At 40.6% G+C, this 24170-nt stretch overlaps 1 protein-coding gene across 7 annotated transcripts in view; it reads right to left on the minus strand.

Annotated features, from left to right (window-relative positions):
• sema6a (sema domain, transmembrane domain (TM), and cytoplasmic domain, (semaphorin) 6A) overlaps positions 1-24170 on the minus strand; it is a 187507-nt gene that overhangs the window by 90782 nt on the left and 72555 nt on the right. For 6 of the 7 annotated variants that reach the window (XM_068029878.1, XM_068029883.1, XM_068029880.1 and 3 more), the window contains 3 exons: positions 7119-7258; positions 6659-6776; positions 2486-2546 (listed from right to left, as the gene is read on the minus strand). In XM_068029878.1, the coding sequence (XP_067885979.1) occupies positions 2486-2546; positions 6659-6776; positions 7119-7218 (279 nt within the window). In that variant the 5' untranslated portion in view covers positions 7219-7258. Of the gene's footprint in view, positions 1-2485; positions 2547-6658; positions 6777-7118; positions 7259-14584; positions 14648-24170 lie in introns of those variants that run through there. The other variant, XM_068029879.1, reaches the window with a different exon arrangement.

The following is a 24170-nucleotide window of genomic DNA, read 5'->3' on the forward strand; positions in this document are numbered from 1 at the left end:
CGCCCCAATACCACCACTCTTTCGTTCTTGCACATCTCTGTGATTTCCCTGCAGTTTTGCTCCTCTATTTCTCTCTCGCTATTGGAGGCCTATAAAATACCCCCACTAGCATGATCATACCCTTTTTGGTTCTCAACTCTAATGAAATGGATTCTGTCTTTGCCTCCTCAAGAACATCCTCTCTTTCCAACACTACAATGTCTTCCATATTCAGTACTGCCACACCACCTCCCTTTTTTCCTTCCCTATCTTTTCTGAATACTTTGGACTGAATTTTATTCATGCGCCGCACTTCACAGCAGCTGCTTTAAAGCCGACGGCCTTCCAACATGGAAGTGCCGCTGCTGAGCCCCCATGATATTTTGCGCGGGGGCTCATTTAAATGGAGGGGGCGGAGCAGCCGCCCCTAATGACGTAGAGTGAGCGGCTGCTCTGTCCCCGGCATAGTGTCCAGCGCCACTGCACAGGCGCTAGCGCCATTTTTAAAGGGCTTCAAGCCCTTAACAAAAGTCTGAATGTTCAAAGAGAAAGTACTTTGCTAATTTAAAAAAAATAAATATCAAAAGCAGGTGGCCCTTTCCCAACCCCCCCAATGGTGGCTTTATACGCCAATATAACAGACATTAATTTTATTCCCACCAACCTTCTGACTTTTGCTCTTCAACCCCTTCCCACCATCCCCACAGCCAATAAAAAAATATTTGCCCCGCTTCCCCCCTCCCGCCCTGATTATTTCAGTCCTCCCCTCTCCCCACCAGTGTCTCACATCAGAACTCCATATGGCGTTCCGAAGGCGCGCGAGTTGCGACCGGCGACCGTAAAATTGCCATGGGAAGGCTGCTGGGACCAGGTAAGTTCATTTCAATATATATTCTGCTAATTTTAACATTGAATGAAGGCCCCACCGCCCACACCGAGGCCTCGCCGCTGCCAATATGCAGTGGGGCCTTCTCGGCATCGTGGCGGGTCGATCCCGCAAGCATTTTACGGGCCTCCCCGCTACGATCCGTGACGTCGAGGGGCTGGTAAAATCCAGCCCTTTATATGTGAATATTAAGTACCCAGTCCTCACCAATTTTAAGCTGTGTTTCTGCTATTGCCACTACATCATATTCCCAAATGGCTGTTTGTCCTTGTAGCTCAGCAACCTTATTCACCACACTTTGTCTGTTTACATACATGCATTCTATACCTGTCTTTGTATTCCTCATAGTCCTTCTTAGTTGGCTAATATGGCACTACTATCCAACACTCTCACTCCTTTATGCACTGTATTCCTCTTTTCTCCTTCTATATGCTGGTGTCCATCCCCCTGTGAATTTAGTTTAAACCCTCCCCAACAACATTAGGGAATCTCCCCATAAGCACATTGGTCCCAATCCCGTTGAGGTGTAACCCATCCCTTTTGAGTCACCGTAGAACTGATCTCAATGTCCCAAGAATCTAAAGCCCTCCCTCCTGCACCATGCCCCAAGCCACACATCCATGCTCCCTATCTTCCAATTTCTATTCTCGTTAGCGTGTAGCACTGGGAGTAATCCAGAGATTACCACCTTCGAAGTCCTACTTTTTCTTGAAAATCTGACCATAGGACCTCAATACCTGCTCTCTCTATGACTTTGGTACCGACGTGCACAACGTCTAGCTCATTCCCTCCCCACTACGGAATATTCTGCACCCTCTCCATGATGTCCTTTACCCTGGCACCAGGGAGGCAACACACCATGATAACAGTTGCCTATGATAACAGTTGTAGAAATGCCTGCCTGTAACTCTAACAATGGAATCTCCAATAACAACTGCATTTCTAATCTTATTAGTTATCACTACAGAATACATACCAACATATTCAGCTTTATAGCTGCTGTGTTAGGAAAGTAACAGAGTAGTTTCAACATCCAGCAATATGAAAACATCCACTTTGTTGAGTACTAACTGACAGTCGGTGTTGAATCATGTTTGACAATATGCCTTGGCATTGCTGTAGGTGACTAAATTACTGCATAATATTCTATTTTAGTGAGATTTCATTTCCACTAGATTATTTGCTTTACAAACAATGTAAAATAATCTAAAAGTTAGAGATTTTAATTTTGTGCAAACTAAGAGTTTACTTAACTGAATAAATAATCTTTGAAATACATATGCCTATGCCTTATAAATAGACCATTAAGCATTGGGATACACAGGATTAGTCCATCTTAGACTTTTGCAAATACATTGTTTGTTTGCCAAAATGTGTTCCACTTGAATAAAACCTTCCCATAATGGCAGCTAATGGGAATGGTGCTTTGAAATTTAATGTCAGGATTTATCTAAAACTTGCTTATACCAAAGATTTTGGTTGTCTCCGTCTAGCCCACACTTTACTGCCAGTTTGTTTCAATTTACAGTAGTTGAGTCTTATCTGGGTTCTGCATGTGGGGCCTTATGTTTAAACTGAGACAGCATATTCACATAAACAAAGAAAACACACGCTACTTACTTTGTTAAAATTAATCTGCTCTGTGAAAGATGTATCCATTTCAACAGTGTAAATATGGTCTCTATAAATAGAACAAAAAATATACATGTTCATTTCAGGCTTTAACCAGAGTCTGCAGAATCTTATCACACTAAACAGACCGCAAGCCAAGAGGAGCAAATAATTCAATTTTGAAATGCTTCACCACATAATAATACAACTATTACAAATACATCAGAAAAGACTTTGGTCAATGGATTATTCATAAAAAAGCAAATTGGTTTCTCAATAGCTCAGTTTACCCAGTTAGTAGCTGAGCCATACAAAACAGGAGGGAGCCCAGATTTGATCCCTGATCTGTGCTGGGGTTCCTGGTCCTGCTCGCAGGCCAACAATCCCTATTAGCAGTGTACATGCATGGATATCAGTCATATAGGATCAGTTTCTGCTGTGATACCTCCTCACCCCACCCACCCAAATTCCTCCTCTCTTCCCGTGTCAAAGCAGCTGCCAATGCTCACCATTCAGGTTCACTAATGAACAATGAACATGTGGGCCAAGCTAGTTAAGGGCACCCATAATGTGTAGAAAGCTATCATAGCAAGGATACTATACTACCTTCAGAAGAGGAGGGTTAAATAAACATTGAACAGAAAATGTTCTTTTGAAAACAATATCATACGTTAAAACAATTTCATACTTATTATAAGTACATCAATTGTGAACCCTAAAGTATGCAATTTTCTATGCTCCCATTTTTATAGATAAAACAACAAGTAAAAGATCTTTGTGGCCATAAATGGTTTAATACAAACTGTGTATCTTCTCTCTCATTAACATCACATTTACAATATGTTCCACACCTTTTACCAGCCATCATTTCCAGCCTACATAAATGGAATCAGGCGATCTATTTGTTCTTATCAGGTACCTTAGAAATTCTAAATACAGGTGGAAAGTTCCTGAAGGTTTTGGTATTAACCTCTGAAGGTTGAACACAGCCTCTGCTGATAAGATCATTTCTACCAATGTAATAGTAGAAAGGGACAGCCAGCATACAGCTGTACATCATATATAGAATGGCCAGAGATGCAATTTCTCGCACCTACAGGACACCAAGTCTTTCCATTACAGAACACTGACAAGTACAATTAGATCTCCTTAATGTAATTGTATACGGAGAGATGGGCATAGGACACCAACCTGAAAGAAAGACAAACAGCGAATTTGAAACCCTTGTCTGTACATTTTTAAAATTCACCCTTGCATATATCCTTAACTTGAAACCTTTCTCGAAGTGATATCATCTGACTTTAAGCAATAAACAAAACACTGTTGATACTTGACATGGAAATGTTCAAAATGGCACATTTTTATTTTAAATGTTAATATTAAATTGCAACATCTACAGTTGCAAGGCATTTTAAATCATGCTTTGAGCCTAATGCATTTCATCCATTCACTCAAAACCATACACAGACAAGTAGTCCATTGTGTTTGCTAATTTTCCTTTGCGAAATGTCAAATTGCTTACATATTGCTGAGAACCGCATTTTCTTTGCAAATACCCACCAATCTTCCAATAGGGGAAAACCATTAGCACACCAGGTGCAGGGCTATTTTTAAATTCTTCTGCACGCATTCCCACTGTGACAGCAAATAGGCAGAAATGCTGCCTGGGAGTGGAGAGTGTAGTTATCTGGAGCTGCTAAACCCATTTCCTTACATTCTCTTTGGGTGCCATTAAATGGATGTCTGTGTAAACTCTTGACTGATAAATGTATTTCAATGGTTACAATGTAGAAATGCAGTTGGTTTAAGGTACGCTAGTATGTTACTTTTACATCATCCACTCTGTACAGTACCTAGACAGATCTAATTAGTATGGCCAATTAATGAAATGGTCAGTTCTATATAGCACAAGCAATTAATTAAATGTGTAGTCTCAACAATAATATTTTTATATGAAACTATATAATGGAAAATGCTTAAAGAGGCACCATCTTCATGCAACGAGTTTTTTTTCTTACAAAGCAATGTAAAGGTTTGTGATATACATGATGATATAAATGAGATCAAAAAGTCCTGGTTCAGCCAAAGCAGCAGCAGAGTTGCTAAAATTGATGTCAGCATCCCTGGGCTAGCTTAGTGAGGGGTTGGGGAAGGTGAAAAAGAGGAAATTTCTCGGGTTCCTATACTGCTCACAAATGACGAATTGCCACATGGATGAGATACTGGAAGGGAACCAGTATCCATGGAATGGTACCTCAGCAAACTCTTCAGAGGAGGAGGGAAGGGAAAATGGGTAGAGTGTAGCATGTCTCTAGTTTGTGATTTCACCTTAGAATAAAATGACAGATGGCTCTTCCCTCAAAAAGGCTATTGAAAAACACTTTTCTCATCAAAACCTTTGTAGATGAAACACAAGCGACTTCAAAAGATAACTCCAGGCCTTTCTGTGCCTTTAAAACTGATAATTGAAAATTAACCTGCTTCTTTTAATAATATGTTCCAATACACAGTCCACTGGAGATTAAGGCAAATTTGATTTCCTTTCATTTGTGTTCTGCTAGTATTCACCTGCCACTGGTATTGTCAGACAACTAATACTATATAACTTAAAAACACTATCTTCACAAATGTTTGTTTGGAAAGCATGGTTTGCAAACACAATGCAATGCTGTAAATTATGTTGAACAGCATCAACTTGCGGGTGTCATCATTGCAATGAAAATGAAATGGCTTCCTTCCTCTTAGAACAATATGGTAGCTTGCTCCTTTTTTCAGGTTAGAAAACACTGAACAGGTCATCTTTGCCCTAAAATGGTTTCCCTTGAACGTACCGTTAATAAAGTTTAATAAAGCCAAACAGGTACGAACTGTAATATAAAAAGAAACACCTTTCAAACTGTCACAGCCCAGTGCATAAACCTGGTTATGATCCCGCTGACAGTAAGATGAATTATTTGTCTTCCTTCCCTCCATTTTCTTTTTGATATTCTTTTTAGCTTTCAAACACTAATTGAGTTATGGGATCTCCCACAGTCCACATATCTTTTCTTTTCCAGTCTCCAGCTTCAAAATTGAATTTAGCTTCCATAATTTTATCTCAGGCAGTAAATTAATGCCATTGTGCAAAAATGACCTTCTACTTCCTGTCCATGATCCCCCTACATCTGTGTAAGTTTACAAACAGCATTGTGTCCTCACGTAACTTGAATTGATGTTCAGGGAGGAAGGAGTACACAGTTATTTTTGGCATGATGACATCCCATTCAAATGAAACGATGACATGTTTCACACCATCATCTGGGTTATGAACAACAGGGAGAGAAAACCTTTCACCAAAAAACTTCCATGAAAATACTGATTTTATGTCAGATTGCAATCTTGCTGCAAACTAAAAAATCTGTCTAGACATGCTTGTTGTGATCGGATTTGTAAAGATGCAAGTCCACTGATTAATTTATTAATATTTTAGATCACAGACACAGGAATCAAAACAATCAACACTCACAGGGTTAATTTTGACAGTGAAATAGTGTAAAACAGGTGTTAGCGAATCGTTTGCCTATTTATTATCTCTTTTCCAATTTTTAGTTATGTTGACTTCAACAGAAAGAAAGATTAGGACAGATTTACATGGGCTACTGATTCACTATCACCTGTTTTACACTGTCAAAATTATCCCCACTGTCCCTTATTACAAATGTAGGAATAACAAGCAGCAATTCAAAGCTACAAAATCCTGACAACAAAACCAGCTTTGACATCCTCTATAATCCAAAGAGTGTCCAGGTGACCTTGTGTCAGATGTCTGCCAATACTAATCTGCACGGAGTTGTGGTACAGATCACTCTAACTGAATGGCAGAACAGGCTCGAGGGACTGAATGGCCTACTCTTGTTCCTATGCATTTGTGTGAAAATAAATGAAACAACACTGTAAAATATCTCTGCAGAGATCAGAGATGCACCCTGTAAGGTACAACAGACACAACACTGCTGTATGCATTGTGCTGCATGCATAGTCCTAGTACAAGCCCACTGCCTCATGCTGCCAACCAAGAGTTGCATTTAATTGATCTCTTTATGACATAAGCAGCTGGAGCCACTTGCCTTGAATTGGGAAATTTCAGAATATTGGTCAGTAAATTGAGCTAAGTGCCCAATAAGTTAGTGGAGTAATACTGACCTAGCAGCAATGTAGAGAGTTCGATTCATTTTCACTATCAGCTGAATGTCCAGCTTGTGTCTTTGCGTGTTATTTCGTCCTGGTTTGTGACCCAAAAATACCGGATATTGTTTTGTATCTGTTAAGGGAGAAAGAATGTAACCACATTAACCCAATCAGCCTGAATTACAATTCCCACATTTAGCCCATCACTCCATGTACCCCAAGGCAGTGGAGTAATATCACAGCAGATTTCACAAGCATTCATTCCTGTAATCCTTGTTACAAGTCAGCAGGGACACTAATTCCATCACAAGCTAAAAGTTCTTGCTTGGGAGGAAATTACATTTCTTTTTTCCACGGTGCTGTGTTAGAGACATTTAACTAGCTTTAGCCAGATGCATGATTTTTCAACGTTCTCTCATTTATTTTTGGGTCTACACTCAAGTCGTCAAATAGCAAATTTTATTTGAAAACTTACAGTTGCCATGTGCAATACTGATAGGCTCAGAGTCTTCAGGGAAACCAGCCCCAGCAAAATGTAGTAGCGAAAAATATAGCAGCAAGGCCTCAGACTTCATAGTAGCACAGCTAGCTCACGTCTTTTATTTTCACTTAAGCCTGAAGAAAAAGGAAAAACAAAGCAGAAGTCAGCTTTGTATCCATTAGTGAGTTCTAACTGTGGCTGTGAAAGACAAGTAACAAAAATAGTATTATTGTGCACTTTACATACATACGTCCATAGTTAAGATTGTGTGTGAGAGAGAGAAAGAATGAGTGAGACAAGCCTAAAAGAGAAAAAGTGAGGGAAAAAGAGATAATGCTTATCCTGAATTCAAAAATTCACCTAGATGGCTCGGCAAATCATTCCCAATTGCTGTAAAAGGACAGAAATTAGGAAAATTCTTGTCCTCGAATTCCAACTGCTTTTGAGAATTACGCAGTTGTTTTTATATCAGACAATTCACACTACTGAAAAATAAATCAAACAGGAAGGAGTAAGAAACAAGAAGGATGGAGTAAAATGGACTAGAGATTTCAAACCTAGTGCCACTGTTTAGCTGGCACCAACTAGCCCAGAAGAAATCTAATTCAAATGCTCTTTTGTGCTAACTTTCAATTCAGAAATGGTATTCATTTACATTCTTATGGGCCTGTACAGTTGTATACTTGAAACCAACACTGCAGCATATTCAACAATTAATTCATTATGTATTGAAATCTTGAGCAACGATGTGAACTGCGCAGTCCAGAATGATGTCTGCACAAACTCACCTATCTGCCTTGGATGACTATTGAATCAAATGCTACTCTGACACAGATTGTAATTTCCATGGTTTGATAATAAAAGGTGCTAACAAGGCAGTGATGGCTGATGTCACTGCAACTCTATTATCTTAAAGCAAGATATGCAAGTACAGCTCAAGACCTGTCATATGACCTCCTGCATTGCAAGGACAATTGTAAAGAGGGCAGATCTGATACTTATTGTAAATGACACCCAGAGTAGACACCCAGAGCAGTCCAGCAAAGTCAGTGATTAATAATGTAAACGAGGCCTTTCTGAATTCATTAAATAACCCATTTAGAGTTGCAAAAGGACATCAGAATTCGCAAGCCAATTTGCACAAATCTGACCTTGACTTGGAATATTACATGTTCTAAACTCTGTGTCCCTACAGAGACTCCCAAGTTGGCACAGACACACCTCAGCCCCTACTCTCACACCCAAATCTTCTCCTAATTCTCGCTCCCAAAAAGGTGCATGAACTCTGCTCTCAAATCCCACAAATATGAAAACACACTCTGCCTCCAAATGACTGCTCCTGTCCTCAGAGATGGCTTGTCCTCTGTTTACTGCTGTTTTTTCCTTCCTACCATGTCCATTTACAGGAAGCACTGGAGGAAATATGTCTTCATAAAAGAAATAAACAGGACAAAATAGTAGATGCATGTGTGTGAGACCATGTTATTAAAATACTGTATTTTTAATTCTATATTTATTTTTCTGAAAGCAATTGAAGTACGGAAATTACCATTACGTGGGAGCTGTTAGCAGAAAGAGTCAGGAAAATGATGGCCATTTATTACCACCAGCTGGCTTCAACAACCCAGCAATGTCCCACAGTTGGTAAGTACACAAATATCAGATTCTTATGCAAATTCCTCTGAACCCACTATGGATTTACATATTAATTGGTTTTCAGTATTTCAGCACAAATCATTTTCATGCCAAACCTAAATTAAGATAAAAAATTATTGAGTTATGATAATGATGCACTAAAATTCCACGTGTTCTTCAACTTGTCATCATGAGGGAAGATAGAAAGAAAGAACTTGCATCTATATAGTGCTTTTCATGATCTTATGCATTTTACAACCAATTAGGTTCTTACTGAAATACAATAAAATCACAGTTGTAATGTAGGAAATGTAGCAGCCAAAAGCAAGGACCCACAAACAGAAACAAAATCAATGACCAAATAATGTGTTTCATTTATGTTGGTTATGGGATGAATATTGGTTTGGAGACCTGGAGAGCTCCCCTGCTCTTGGAATAGTCCCATGGAACTTTTTATATCCAGTTCAGCAGGCAGACAGTATCTTGATTTAACATCTCATTTGAAAGATGATAACTCCAACAGTGCAGCACTCTTTCAATAATGCACTACATTGAGATTATGTGTTCAAGTGCATCCTTTCTCGTTTGTCACTTTCATAAATTCATGAGTGTCTGGAGAGGGCTTGAATCCATGACCTTCTGACTCAAAGGTGAGTACTACCACTGAGACACGAGACACCCATAACATCACAAGCTGCTTTTTGAAAATTGCTGAAAATTATATTGCTGCTAGTTTAGTGGCCGGAGACACTGAGTGACCTCCTCCAGCCCTACAACCCTCTGAAATATGTGTTCTCCAGTTCTGGTGTCTTGAATATTTCTGATTTTGGTGGACATGGCTTCAGCTGCCAAGGTCCTAAACTCTATAATATCCCTTCCTAAACCTCTCCACCTTGCTTCCTCTCTTTCCTCCTTTAAGATACACCTTAAAACTTACACCTTTGACTAGCTTTTGACCTAATATCTCCTTATGTGGCTCAGTCAAATTTTGTTTGATAATGCTCCTGTGAAGCGCTTTTGTTCATTTTACTACGTTTAAAAGGTGTTAGAGAAATACAAGTAGTTGTTGTTGAGAGCCAGTGAAGATATGGCTCCTCCTCACCTCTCTAACAAAATCTGGTAGTTTTATGTTCACCTTGGTTATGGGAACTTGATGACTGAAGCAGTATAGCTGTCTTTTGCAAGCATTGCACTGAATCAGGTTGGGTAAAAGAATTCATATCCTCAGATCTGCTATTACATGACAGTACATAGTACCACTTGGTTTTAGGCAGTAATCCGGTAAATAACAAACATTCCATCATACCATATATTGGAATAGGAAAAAAGAATGAAAGACATTCAAGATTTCTACTTTTACTATTCACAGTTTGTTGAGATTCAAATTGTGATGCATTACTGTCACTAGGTTTATTCAACATAATGATAGCAATGCATAATGGGAAAAAAAGGTTCTTTATTGTCATACTAATACGCTTCTCAGTGTTGTCACTCGGCTTGTGTAGCAGATGGTTTACAATAAGAACCTTTAAGCCAATAGTTTTTAACATTGTGTGATACTCTAAATTAATCATCTCAAATTACTCACATCACTTATTACCAGTGGTAGTCCTGTAACATCAGTAATACATCTTAAAGTTTTAGAGGGCGATTTCCTTTTCAGGCCCAAAGTTTGACAGGATGAAAATCAATCTAGAAGATTGTACTATTTGACACATTTCAGAGTATGTTGGTTGAGAAATTGGGCTTGTGAGCACCCATTTTTTTGGGTGCTAGGAGTGCCTTTGGAGCTCCAAAATGGCATCCATGGCACATGTGCAAAGTTGTGGGGCAAGTTGTGCTGGATGCCATATTGGAGCATGTGTTAGTGTGCACAAAGTGAATGTCCACCAGAAGTCATGCAATGGCGATTTGATGCCAGCGGTGCCATTTTGGAGCTCAACGCTCCAGCCAACACTCTCTCTTAACCTCGCACTGCTAAACACATATTCAGCAGCAGAAAGGGCCTCCCACTGACACTATTTAAAGAGATCATCTACTACTTACAGATTAGGTTGATTTCTTCTGATGGTTGCTACAATTCTATAAGTGCTTGGTATTTTCTATAGTTGTTTCAAGTTGCAAAAGTCTACGGGGAATGGTCTGACAGGTGCTGAAGGATCTTTTGCTGATTTCAAGGCCTCTGCACAAATCAGTTGCTCCCAAACATGGATGGACTAATAAGCTTTCCCCTTGCAGTACAGCATGTCTTGGGATAAGCTGCTGGAAGAGTAGGGAGGAGGAGGGGAAGAACAGCCCTCAGCAAAAGATGCCCATTCAGGGTGTCCCGTGAGCAATTCTCCTACCTAAATCTCAGTGAGGAACAATGGCCGGGATTTAATGAGGAGGTGGTGTCCCCACCCATTGGCTGGAAAGCCAGGGGTGAGCCCACTTCCACCAGGCCTGGAAGCCATGGCGACATTTTGTGTGCCTCAGGCAATTAATTGGCTGAGGTCATGGATTCTGTCCCCCCTGAGGCAGGATGCCCCGCCTTCAAGATCTGCCGACCAATCAGAGGGTTGGCAGCTCTTCAGTCCCAGCATCACCACTGGGAGCAGTGGCCACTGCTGGAACTGCAGCTAGCAAATCAGGTAAGTGGGGTCGGTGATTGCAGAAGCCAATCAGCCAGGTCCCGGCAAGGGTGAGAGGGGGGGTGGGGTCAATGGCAAGGGGGTGGGCCTTCCAATGGGGGTGGCCCCATGCCGCTGGGCAGGGAGTGCGGGGCGGGAGCCCTCCGTGGGGCACAGGGTGCCTGATCAGGAGGGACCCCCCATCCTGGCCCGCAAGGAGGCCGCCAGGTTTGACTTGGCAGCGAACTGTCCATCCGCCACTGATAAGATAACAGCAACGGCGGGAAGAGGTCCTTAAGTGGCCATTGGCCATGTAAGGGCCTCAATTGGCCTAAGGGCAGGGGGCCACCTGCCACCTCCACACCGCTGGTAAAATACAGTGGAGATGGGTAGGCGACAGGCACAGCACCGCATGTCATCCCACCCGAGTTTACGCCCCCCACCTGCCAACGTGCTCCCGGGGGTGGAGGGGGTGCGCCTAAAATTCCAGTTAATGTGAGAGACGTCTGTGGTTCCGTAAGAAAGTCTGTCAGGTGCTGCAGCTACAACTGCAACCTCAATGCAGGGTGAGGTCCGTAATGCCAATGGCTGGGAAGATAACAGTGATGATGAGCTTTGTTGTGTCTGGCTCCTTTCAGACTGGAGCTGGAGATATTTGAAACATCTCACAGCTTGCTGTCCACTGTTGCATACAGGAGATCATTGAGGCTCTCTATTCATTGAGAGCTAACTATGCTTCTTTCTGTCTTTTACGAGACAGGTGAAGTGAACATGTAGCTTCACTAGGTCTGTAGGCTTTCCCATGCTGCAGGGTATCATTAACTGCGCACACATTGCTTTATTGGCACCACTGTCATATACTGGAATCAAAAGGGGTTTCATTCCCTCAACATCCAGCTGGCGTGGCCATAAGCAACATATTGTGCAAGACAATGCCCATTATCCTGTCAGCAGTCACGATGCCTTTATCCTGCCTCAGTTTGCTATGGCAGCTGCATTTGAGCCTATACAGAAAACCCAAGGGTGGCTACAGGGCAACAAGGCCTATCCGCTGATGACATTCCTAATGACTCCTGTGTGTAACCTACACACAACTCACAAAGAATTATTAGGATATGCCACAACATAAACAACTACTGGAATTGTGTCAAGTGTGGTGTTTCAGGGAAAATTGGGCATGAAGAGGAAAAAAGTCCAAGGGAAGAGGTGAGAAATGGGATTAGGTTAGATAGCTTCATTGTAAAGCTCGCACTAGTATAGCACAATGGGCTGAATTCAATCTCCAGTTGGTGTGATACGTCAAATGTGTTTCAAATGTGTTAGCGTAGTGGGTGATGCATAATGGTTAGTCTGCTTGTCACCTCTTGCTTTTAGCTTTCACCACTAGCGAGTGAAAAAGAGAGCTGTGTGTAGGCCTCTCCCTGCCAGTACATAGCCTCTCCATCAGCAAGCCCTATGTGGTACCTCCCTGTGGCGACATATGTAAACGAACGCCAGGCTAAACTACAGGGAACTTGGAGGAGGCCTAGTCCCCAGACATGCCGCATGCAAGCCTATCAGCATGTGTTTCTGCACTGGTGCCCATGAACCAGACAGCCAGCTATGGGTAAATAGCCTCACTGCCTTGTGGGTGTCTCAGGAGAGAAGAAGGCTAAGAGAGTAAACCCTGACAGAAAATCCAGAGTGGAGTCCTGCAGGCAGTTATCTATCATTTAATCAGGCAGCTTTCCGGCAACTCCTTCAGCAGAGCAGGTACCAAACAGTACTGTTTTATGTGTCTCTGTTGGAAGGAAAGATCTGTGCCTCAAGACATGTGTGATGCAAACATAGTCACCTTGTACATAAACAAGGGGGATCACAGTGACTGCAACAATTACTGAGGCATCTCCTTGTTATGTATTGTGGGGAAGGTCTCTGCTCATGTCGCTCTGACCGAATTGCAGACCCTGGGATCACACATCTATCCTGAGGGTCAGTGAGGCTTCAGAGTTGGCAGATCAACAGTGGGCATGATTCTCTCACTTTGGCAGTAACAGGAGAAGTCCTGCGAACACCACAGACCACTCTACATTGCCTTCAAAAATCTCACCAAGGCCTCTGATCTTGACAGCAGAGATGGCTCTTCAAACTGCTGTGTAAAATCGGCTGCGCTCCTGGATGTCACTTCTTTTTTCTACGAGAACATGCACAGTTCCTTCAGTTACAATGGAGCAACATCAGACACTTTCAAGATCAGCAGTGGGGTAAAGCAGGGCTGTGTTCTGCCAACTCTCTTTGGCAAATTTTTCTCCATGCTGCTGTTGTACGCTTTTGGAGACTCAAATGAGGGTGTCTACCTGCATACCAGAGCTAAGAGCAAGCTGTTCAACTTAGCAAGACTGTATGCCAAGATCAAAGTGCGTAAAGTCCTAGCCTGTGAGTTGCTGTTTGCTGATGATGCTGTGCTGACATCCCATAATGAAGTTCACTTGCAATAGCTTATAGATTGGTTCTCCTGGGCCTGCAAGGAGTTTGGACTGAGAATCAGAATCAAGAAGACCAAAGTTATGGGTCAGGACGTAGAGACTCCACCTTCCGTCAACATCAACAACTTCACTCTGGAGGTCAACGGCAGCTTCACATACCTTGGACCAACAATCACCAGCAACCTGTCCCTTGTAGGCGAACAGCACTAGGATTGCCAAAGCCGCACCTGTTATGTCAAAGCTGAGAAGGCGAGTGTGGACCAACAGCAAACTAACTGGAAATACAAAGCTCCGCATGTACCAGGCTTGTGTTCTCAGCACCCTCTTTTACAGCAGTGAAGCATGGACAACTTAAGCAACCCAAGATCCCACCACCACTGCCTCAGACAGATATTGAGCATCTCTTGGCAGGACAGATAGGTAAGTACGGAAGTACACCAGCATGCAGGAATCCCCAACATGTTTGCCCTCGAGTCAGCAGCGACTCGGTTGGCTGGGTTTTGTGAGCTGGATGGATGATGGCCGCATCCCCAAAGACATGCTCTATGGCAAGCTTGCTATTGGCACAAGTCCCACATCTGCAGTACAAGGATGTCTGCAAGCAAGATCTCAAGTTGACCGGGGTCGGAGTCAATGCATGGGAAGTTGCTGGAGAATGGCAGTTAGGAAGGGCATGGAAAAAGCAAAGGACAAAAGAAATGACCAGATGGCGGATAAGAGAGCCCAATGGAAGGAAAAAACATCAGTCTACCTCTGGCCAATGTTATTTGTCTGTGCCAGCTGTGGAAGGGATTGCCACTGATGAATCGGCCTCTATAGCCACAACAGACTATGTTCAATCCAGAAGTGCCAGGTGCAGTCAATAGTCTCCCGAGATGGATGGATGCCATCATCATATAGCATGATGGGCTGAATTACTTCCTTCAGTGCTAAAATTGAAGTAGAGGTTGCCTCAGTTTGGATACATAAATGATTATCTTATTCAATTTTGTAATCATTCTTATTTAATAGCGCATTTTATTAATTACAGATGAGTTCTGCTCAAAAACTTAATTGTCAACCTTAATATATTTTATTCCAGTGTCAGAAACTTTTTTTGTTCATGTAATTCGTGAAAATCTAAGACTTCGGTCAGTGTTTGATGGCCAACATAGTATTTGCTTTCCTCAGATGAATCTTGCTTGATCCCTCGGCCAAATTTTTTTAATCTGTGCTTGAGTATAGAATCATGGTTAGAAAATTAAAAATAAATTCTAAACTCTTAATTAATAATATTTCTACTATTGGATAGATTTTGGCATCAAAATAAATTATTTCTACCTCACATTGTCTCAATTTTCCCACTGTTTTTTTTAAAGATTTGAAGTTGCACACTTTGACATTATCAGCATCATAATCTGGAGGCAGTCAGTGAGTTTCCACATGTATGCCACAACATTGACTTTTCTACTACATGTCCAACTTTGACTCCATGACCATCTCCTGTTATCAAGTTACTTGCCTAACCAAGTTGTGAAACAGCCAGAAATTCCTACAAATGAACATTGGGAATATTGAACCCATCTCATTGGTTTTCTGCCAAAAATTCTGTACCTTTGCCTGATGCCATTTTTCTTTCTAATTTGCTGCAGCAAATGGTTAAAAAACTTCAATGTTCTGCTCGTTTTGGGGCTGACCTTGAAACTCCATATTCTGTCTGTCAATGGAACTGTTTGTTTCCAGCGCCATACCCGTTCCCCCCCCGCCCCCACTATCAGAAACCTTTGTCCATCTTTTTGTTTTCTACAGATTCGACTTTTCCAATGCCATCCTCACCAGCCTTCTGAGCTCCAGCAGAAACAAACAGTATCTCGTCCAGAACTTTTCTGCCTGCATCACGACCCGTGACCAAATAAAAAAATACCTATTCCTGCACTAAGTCCTGCTTGCAAATTACTTCTATTCCCACCCATAATCCAAAATATTGAATTCAGTCATATCAACCATACTCTTGTTTTCTCCCTAAACTTGGGGGTTTAGGCCTGCCTTGTTGCTTCTTTTCAACTGTACTTTGTCACCTCTCTACTCAGTGTTTCTCCTCTCTAAAATACCTTGGAACATTTAGTATATTAAAGTTTTCATTATACACTCAAACAGCAATAATTACATTATGAGAGCTAACGGAAGTAAACCTTACACCCAGTTTCTCCTTTCATTTCATCAGATATATTTATGAGTGGCGCAGTGGTAAGCACCGCAGCCTCACAGCTCCAGCGACCCAGGTTCAGTTCTGGGTACTGCCTGTGTGAAGTTTGTAAGTTCTCCCTGTGACTGTGTGGGTTTCTGCCAGGTGTTCTGGTTTCCTCCCACAGCCAAAGACTTGCAGGTTGATAGGTAAATTGGCCATTGTAAATTGCCCCTAGTGTAGGTAGGTGGTAGGGAATATGGGGTTAATGTAGGATTAGTATAAATGGATGGTTGTTGATCAGCACAGACTCAGTGGGCCAAAGGGCCTGTTTCAGTGCGGTATCTCTAAATAAATAACATCTTCTTCAACTTTCTAAGCATCAAAACGAACAATCATCATAAATCATTCAGAAGTTAAAACTGATTATTATTACTCTCTACTTTCACACACAACCCACCTTCATCCTGTCCAATTATTTTAACAACCCCATAGACTCTTTTAAAGTATCTTTGCAGCTCCTAGTAATTCCTCTCCTCATTCTATTTCCACAAAATGCATCTTCCTTCAAACTTTCTTAGCAAGTAAAACCCATGCTTATATTTAAAGGGAAATGGATGGAAAGGCTGTCGCTGGTCCTCCTCCTGTGTTGCAACTCCAACTTTACATTGGCAAAAAAAGAAGTTAAAACATGGCTTTCATTGCAATGACTGTAGGAAATACAAGTTAGCAGCTTGATAAAATTGAGGGGGGAAAGCAATCTGCAGAAGCAGCTTAAGAGCCGATCACTTGTGCAAGCGCAGCTGAAGCTAATGGAGGGAATAGGACTGAAACAAACCTCAAAGGAGAAGCCACAGAATAAGTTACACAACAGAAGCAGAGGTCACTGTCTAGACTTCACAGTTAAGAATTACTCCCATTAAAATTCCACTGTCATATGTGGTATTTTAAATCTTTAGCCTACAGTGTGATTATGGTTTTAACAGTCCTCCAAAAATCTCATTGATTCTATTACTTCTCTCCCCTCCCCCTTAATTTACATTTGACTTGTGCAAAGGTTAAGTTCTGCAGGTGCCACCAGCCCTGCATTACAAATGATGGGCAATTGAACTATGGAGGCATCACATACAAACCCAATGTTGTTCTAATCTAATAGCCACACACAACCACACACACATGTCCTCCTCAGCAGGAGCTACTGAATAATGATTAAGAACAGATACTCAGATCCAGGGACAGAGAAGCCAACTGAAGTTCCAGTACAGTGATCAACATAAACCAACAGAAGCTAGGATCTACCTTTTCTATTTGGTTCAGTTCTCATTTAAAAAATGAGCATTCAGTGACACAGTTCTAAACCAGTGCTTAAGACAGTTTACATCAATATTTATAGCAGTTCCACTTCAAGCTACTGCAAGTACCAGGCAGAATAACTTTACGTTGCTTCCAATGATTCACTTTATACTGAAGATCCACTGGCAGTGAAGCAGGAGAGTCCAGAGTGTTGGGCTTTTACACTAGCTTTGCCAATTCTCAATGTTTGCATATGTGCAAGCAGAGCCAACACCTTTTCTATCAATGTAAGCATTATACCAATTTGTCACCACACAAACCATTCAAAAGAAGCAAGAAAAACAAAATCAATCACACAAGGGTTAATCCACACAAGAAGTATAGTAAACAGACAATGCCTCCTTTGTCACTATCTTTTGGCAGCACTCGGCTTTCTATACATTTTGCTCTTATCTCAATCTTTCCAGAAAGTTCAAAGAATTTGAAACAAATTAAGTCAAAACAGATGACAGATGCACTTTGGCAATTATCAAAGTGTTTTTAGAAAGTGGATCTTTAAAGAATTAAAAAAACAATCTTTTATAGTTTGATCTTTGGCACTTTTGAATGACACTATCAGTGGCGCAAATATATTTTCATCTTAACATACAGATAACAGGAAGCTTCAAAGAGATCTTTTGCTGCAAATGATGAGCTGGTGCAGCTGAGAGGGAAATCTGACAGGGTCTAATGTCGTATCTGGAGGGTAAAGGTATTACAATACAATACTGTAAACCTGTCACACACATCAACATCATCCAACTGCACGGGCCAACATTGCTCCAGGGGTTAGCTCAACTTTGAAGCACAAATGAATGTTTAAATTGAACCAACCCTCTCCTGACCTACGCAACACTTTTAATAACTACACCCTAAATAGGAAACTGTCTGTTATGGCATGGTCTGTTAGATTGAAGTCCAATATCCATGCTGTACCAGAGAAGCTTAGAGAGCCAATCAATTCTATTTGTAACCTGTACTGCAAATTGCCCCCTGGGGTCTCACAGGGCACCTGTTCAGTTCAGTCTGCTGCATTAGTAAACAGGCTAAGGCAGACAGACAGCCACTAAGAAACATAGTAACAGGATTCCTTCTAGTTTTGTTTGCTTGCATTCCAGCAAATTTTATTCTGAGCTTTACTTTATGGTCAATACGTACACAAAGAACTCTCTAAATGCAAACAAGCATGAGATTAGTTTTTTTTTTAAATCAGTCCTGCTGCAGTGGAAGGTGCACCTGCTCTGCTCGCTTCAAATGCCCTCAGAATACAGGTATCAACAGTCTCCTGGAAATCTGTTGGACTACTTTCATTTCCTGTTTATATATAAATGATTTTCACATAGGTACAAAGAAGAATGATATTGAAGTTTCTGAGATTACCAAATTAAGCAGCACGGTCCACAGTAAATAATAAAGTAGGAGATCTTAGATATGGGTAGATAGTTCCTGTTAAAGAACTAGCACCAATACAGCTTCAATGGCTGAATGGCCTGACATGAGACTTGAAAAATAATCTAAAGGTATCGATACAGTAATCCTTAAAAGATGGGAGTGCAAGTAAAAGAGGCCACAAAAAGGGGATTCTGAGTTTTATACCCAAGGGCACTGAATATAAAAGAAAGGAAAGTATGTTACATTTACAAAAGACACTAGTTAGGGCTGTTCGGGATGATTTTGTGCAGTTCTGGACACTCAACTATAGGAATGGTATTAGAGTTATGGAAAGGATACAAAAATTCACTAGAATTACACAAGGAATTAAAAGTTTTAGTTATGAAAACATTGTTAAAAAATTGGAGCCTTTTCATTGGAGCAATAAAACTTAAATGCTGACTGGAAAATTAGAAGAAAGGTATCATGGACTCAATACCAAGAAGAATGAATGGAAAAGTTCGAATTCTTTCTTCCTAAGCAGAATTATTATCCCATGGAATCTTTTGTCACAGGTGGCTATTGAGGCAAATATATCATTGCAAAAGGGAACTGGATCAGTATTTGAAAAGGAAGAATATAAAAAGGATATGGGAAATGGGCAAGAAAATGGAATTAGGAAATGATTTAAGGTGTCAGCCATGGCTCAGCTAGTTGCATTCTTGCCTCTGAATCAGAAGTTTGTGGGTTCAAGTACAGTACTGAGGGAGTGCTGCACTTTTGGAGGTGCCATCTTTTGGATGAGGCGTTAAACTGAGACCCCCCCATCTGCCCTTTCAGGTGGACATATATATAGGTAGGTGGTAGGGGAATATAGGGACAGGTGAGGATGTGGTAGGAATATGGGATTAGTGTAGGATTAGTATAAATGGGTGGTTAATGGTCGGCACAGACTCGGTGGGCCGAAGGGCCTGTTTCATTGCTGTATCTCTAAATCAAATCAAATCAAATCCCATGGCACTATTTTGAAGAAGAGCAGGGAAGATATCCCCGATGTCCGAGCCAATATTTATCTCTCAATCAACACCACAAAAAAAATCTGGTCATTATCACTTTGCTGTTTGTGGGAGCTTCCTGTGCACAAATTGGTTCCTACGTTTCCCACATTACAACTTAAAAAGTACTTCATTGGCTGTAAAGCACTTTGGAACATTCTGTGTTTAAGTAAAGCACTATATAAATTTCTTTTTTTCTCTTTTAATTCGGCAATTGAACAATTAGCACTATTACAGCCATAAGAGGACAAATTATTCGGATCTATAGGCCAAGGAAAATAAAAAGTAATAAAACTTAAAAGAAGCATGGCCTTCAACAAAACATGCTTGGCAATTCTTTGATTTGGGGGAGGGAGGTGTACATTCTTTCATCATGACAACACCACACATGCATTTCATTGCTATTCCATTCTGTGTTTGTAATTAAAAATTGCCAAGACCCATTCTTGAAGAAAGCTTCTTTAAAACAAAGAAAGCACAAAGGCAATGTTCTCATTGAGATGAATTTTTCATTTAATTTCTAAGTAGGTTGAACATTAAGAGCAAGATTCTAATAGGAGTTGAAAGAAGTATTAATCCTGCTATGGCACTATAGAAATCTATAATGGGGGACCTGTAGAACAAATTTGTAAAATAGTTCAACTCTGCTTCAGTCATTTAACAGGATTATGCAAGTTTTACAGATTTAAGTCCTCATATAAAGGACCAAAGCTACCAGAAGAATAACTTGTTGTAAGGTGTTTTCTCATTGCATCCCATTTCGAGAAAACAAGCTGCATACATCATAGCTCTTCAGCCTTTTTATTTTGAGTGGGGAGCAAGTCTCCTAAGGTGTGTTGGGCTCTGCTGTTAATACAGAAAGCAAACACACAGGACTAGCTTCCTACAGAAATTGGCATCCATATTTTACCAGATCTTCAAGGACACTGCTTCCTGGAACCTGAGCTCATTTACGTCACAGAGTTGATCTACCAGAAAGAGACCCTTGCATCCATACTCCTGTACTGTTGTAGCATTGCACTGTGCAAGAGCAGAATAACCAATTAAGCAAACTGTGCTAGCTGTGGGATAAGATGCAGAAATATAAGACAACCTCTAAACAACACTAGCTTTACTATAATGCTGTCCAAAATCAGGCACATTCCCCTAATCCACAATATATGCTATATTCCTAAAGCACTCCTTTTAAGAGTGAATCAGGGATATGCCAACACACATCACTGTGTATCCACAATAAAAGCCTCAGCAGTCTGTAGGAAACAGTGCTGACATTATGTCCTCATTACTGAAACATGGCATTTCTGGACTGTCTGCAATTTATTAACATAATTGCAAATGACCTGGTTTCTACTGCACTGAGGAGTGAAATAATGCCACCCATGGAAGACAGGATTTTTGATCTAATCTTCTATCCTGCACTCACTCAGCATTATCACTATGATCTCCATGAAACTGCATTGTTGGAGTGCACTGGGAAAACACATCACAGTAATTTCATATAAACATACACCTGATCCATGCACAGAATCAAAGTGCACCAATCTACCTCCTAGTCCCTCTAATCACGTAAAATTTCTAATCCGTCATAGTGTTCCTTGAACAAAATTGCTTTATCACAATTAATTGCATTGTGTGATTTTTTTTAAACTGAGGATTGTCACTACAGCAATTTCAGCATCTTTAAGTATCAAATAATTGTTTAAAGATCAGGAATTAGACATATATATTTAATTCACATCCATTGCAACTATTACAAAAATAGTTACACAAGTGCTGAAAAATTAGCTTTTATTTGAAAGGTGGGGATAGAAATTATTCTTGGGCAGTAACGCAAAACAGTAACATTGGATTGGTCGGCTGTTAGACACAATGCCTGATATTCAATTCCACTGCTGTTAATTACATTAAATATCAGGAGCTGCATAGAATGGGCAGCTAATCTGATACCATCTGAGACAAATATCCACCCCGTAGTCCCTAAAAATCTGCCCAACTTGTTTGATCAGTGTTTATGATCTGCCTCGACACTAATATTTATTGTCAGTTTCTAACAAATTAAATATTTTATAACAATTGTAAGCATTAACCATACTTACTACAATTAGAAAGAGATTTATGGAATGAATCATTTATGCTATCTTAGTTTACTTGAACTTTGTTACGCTCTCCATCCCAAGTATTTAAAAAGTTAAAGATGAAGTATTTTGAGGATTGAGGCGATCTTGAATTATAGATCAGGTCAGTCACAGAAGCTGAAACTGTTCCCTTCTAACACTGCACTGCTTTAAATTTCCATAAATAGTCAAATACAAAGAACCCTTGACGTACATCGCTTACAGACCTGAATGTTAATGTCTTCTACTTGAGAAAAAGCTGACTTCTAAAATTCAGAATCCTTGATAACCTACCATAGTTTTGAACAGAAAGCAAAATACTGCAGATGCTGGAAATCTGAAAGCAAGAATTGCAATAGAAATTTTTTGTAAAAATAAGCAGCTAAAAGCAAAAGAAACAAGAAAAGTCTGGATATATTCAGGGTTATGCCACATCAGTGGAGAAACAAAAGTCAGTCTGTCAAAGTTTCATGTCTAAAACCCTCTGAGGAACAAGATTTTAGACCGACTTTCTCCACAGATGCTGTCTGATCTGCTAGGTATTTCAAGTTTTTTTTCTGTCATGCAGACCCCCCTGCCCTACCTGCCAAGAATGAGGCATATTAATTTTGTCATATGAATATTGATTTTAAACTGTTCCTGGAGCGAGGAAATGACTTGTTAAACAGATCAGCCATGGCTGGAAAAAAACATTTGCCTACTAACAGACAGTGCTTGGGGAGACAAAAGGGCTATTACCTGCTCCAATGTAACCCACAATGGACTTTGAGCACCAGATATTGTGTGCAAGAAGAGACATTCCAGGGTCGGCTAAGACAAGAGAATCCACAAACAGATGTGGTCAGACCAGTTAGTCATGTGACTAACCTGCTTGGCAACCTGGGTTTTTTCTGAATTGTACAAAGAGTTTGAACTGAGAAAGACTGTTTGTTCCTGGAGTGAGAAGTCCTCTCCTGTCTGCTCCCATCTCTTTCTCACAAGCCTCCAGATGCACTGAGGACACATGAACTTCAAGAGAGAAGTCTCTTACATCAAACAAGGTTTAAGAAGAATAAATGGTCCCCAATGAAAAGCAAGACCTACCTACAGTCAAAGGACTTTACAGCGAGCTCGAACAACAGTAACCAAAACCATCTTCAGATATTGCCTCAAACTTTTCCACTTTATTTCTTCTGCTCTTTTCTGTCTCTATCTGCATGTGTGTATCACGTACGCATGCTAGCCTGGGCGCATCGTGTATCTGTAGGCGTTAACCGAATTAGAGTATAAAGTTCAACTTTTTTTCTTTAAACCTAAGAAAACCTGTCTGGCTGGTTTCTTTGCCTTATAATTGGAAAATGGTGAACAAGGATTCACCAAGGGGGAGCTAAAAACAATGTTTAAAATTTAACCCTGTTACGGTAAGACCAGGTGAAGGCTAAGAGGGAACCCTAGATCCCTTTCTCACCTGGTCGTAACCTTTCTCTTTATAGTTTTACACTGTTCTGTCAAATTGCTTTACTTAGTCCATGGGACTTGCTTCTGGTTCTTGTAGATTTTCTTTTTTTTTGAAGTGCAAGAGAATTTATTTAAGACAATATCATGAATTGGTTGTGGACTAAGTCTTGAACGCACACTTTCCAGAAAAAGACAAGTTAGTGTTAGCAGCAAAATTCTCTTTCCCCCAAGCAGATGGCTGTGGGTCAAACCCTAGGATAGCCTGTCACTCCAATTGGCTTCCTGTAGTTGGGACAAGCATTGGCAGCTGTTGGCCACACCAGCAGATGAAGAACAGACAGAGACGAATAGTCTCACCAAAAATGTGGTTGTTGTTAAGAGGATGATTGAACAGAACTGGTAGCAGTTGGGAGTAGTGGGGGAGGGAGAGTCCATTGTCTGGACAAAGCCACCTTTCTCCCAAAAGACTGTATAGGAAAAGAAACTTTGAATCCCAAATGGGAGCAAAAAAAATCAACTTTGAAGATGTCAATTACAGATCAGAGTTTTAATTCCAGAAATTTGTTAGATTGCATCAGACATTAATAGTTTGGCCAACTCAATACTCGAGACCAGTTTTCAAATAAAAATCAAGTTGACCACTTTCACCAGTCATTTTCTCTTATTAAAGAGCATTGGTTGGGAGTCTTCAACATCTCTAAAATAAGCTATACAAGTCTATATGTTTTCAAAAGTGAATATCGGTCTATTATAATGTTACACATATAAAACTATTTGCAAACCATCATATGTATAATATTGACTGAGGTGTATCATTACATTGCAGTGCCTATCCAGATAAACTGTGACATTAAATGGGAATAT

The sequence above is a fragment of the Heterodontus francisci genome, chromosome 4, assembly GCF_036365525.1.
Source record: "Heterodontus francisci isolate sHetFra1 chromosome 4, sHetFra1.hap1, whole genome shotgun sequence".
Taxonomy (NCBI): domain Eukaryota; kingdom Metazoa; phylum Chordata; class Chondrichthyes; order Heterodontiformes; family Heterodontidae; genus Heterodontus; species Heterodontus francisci.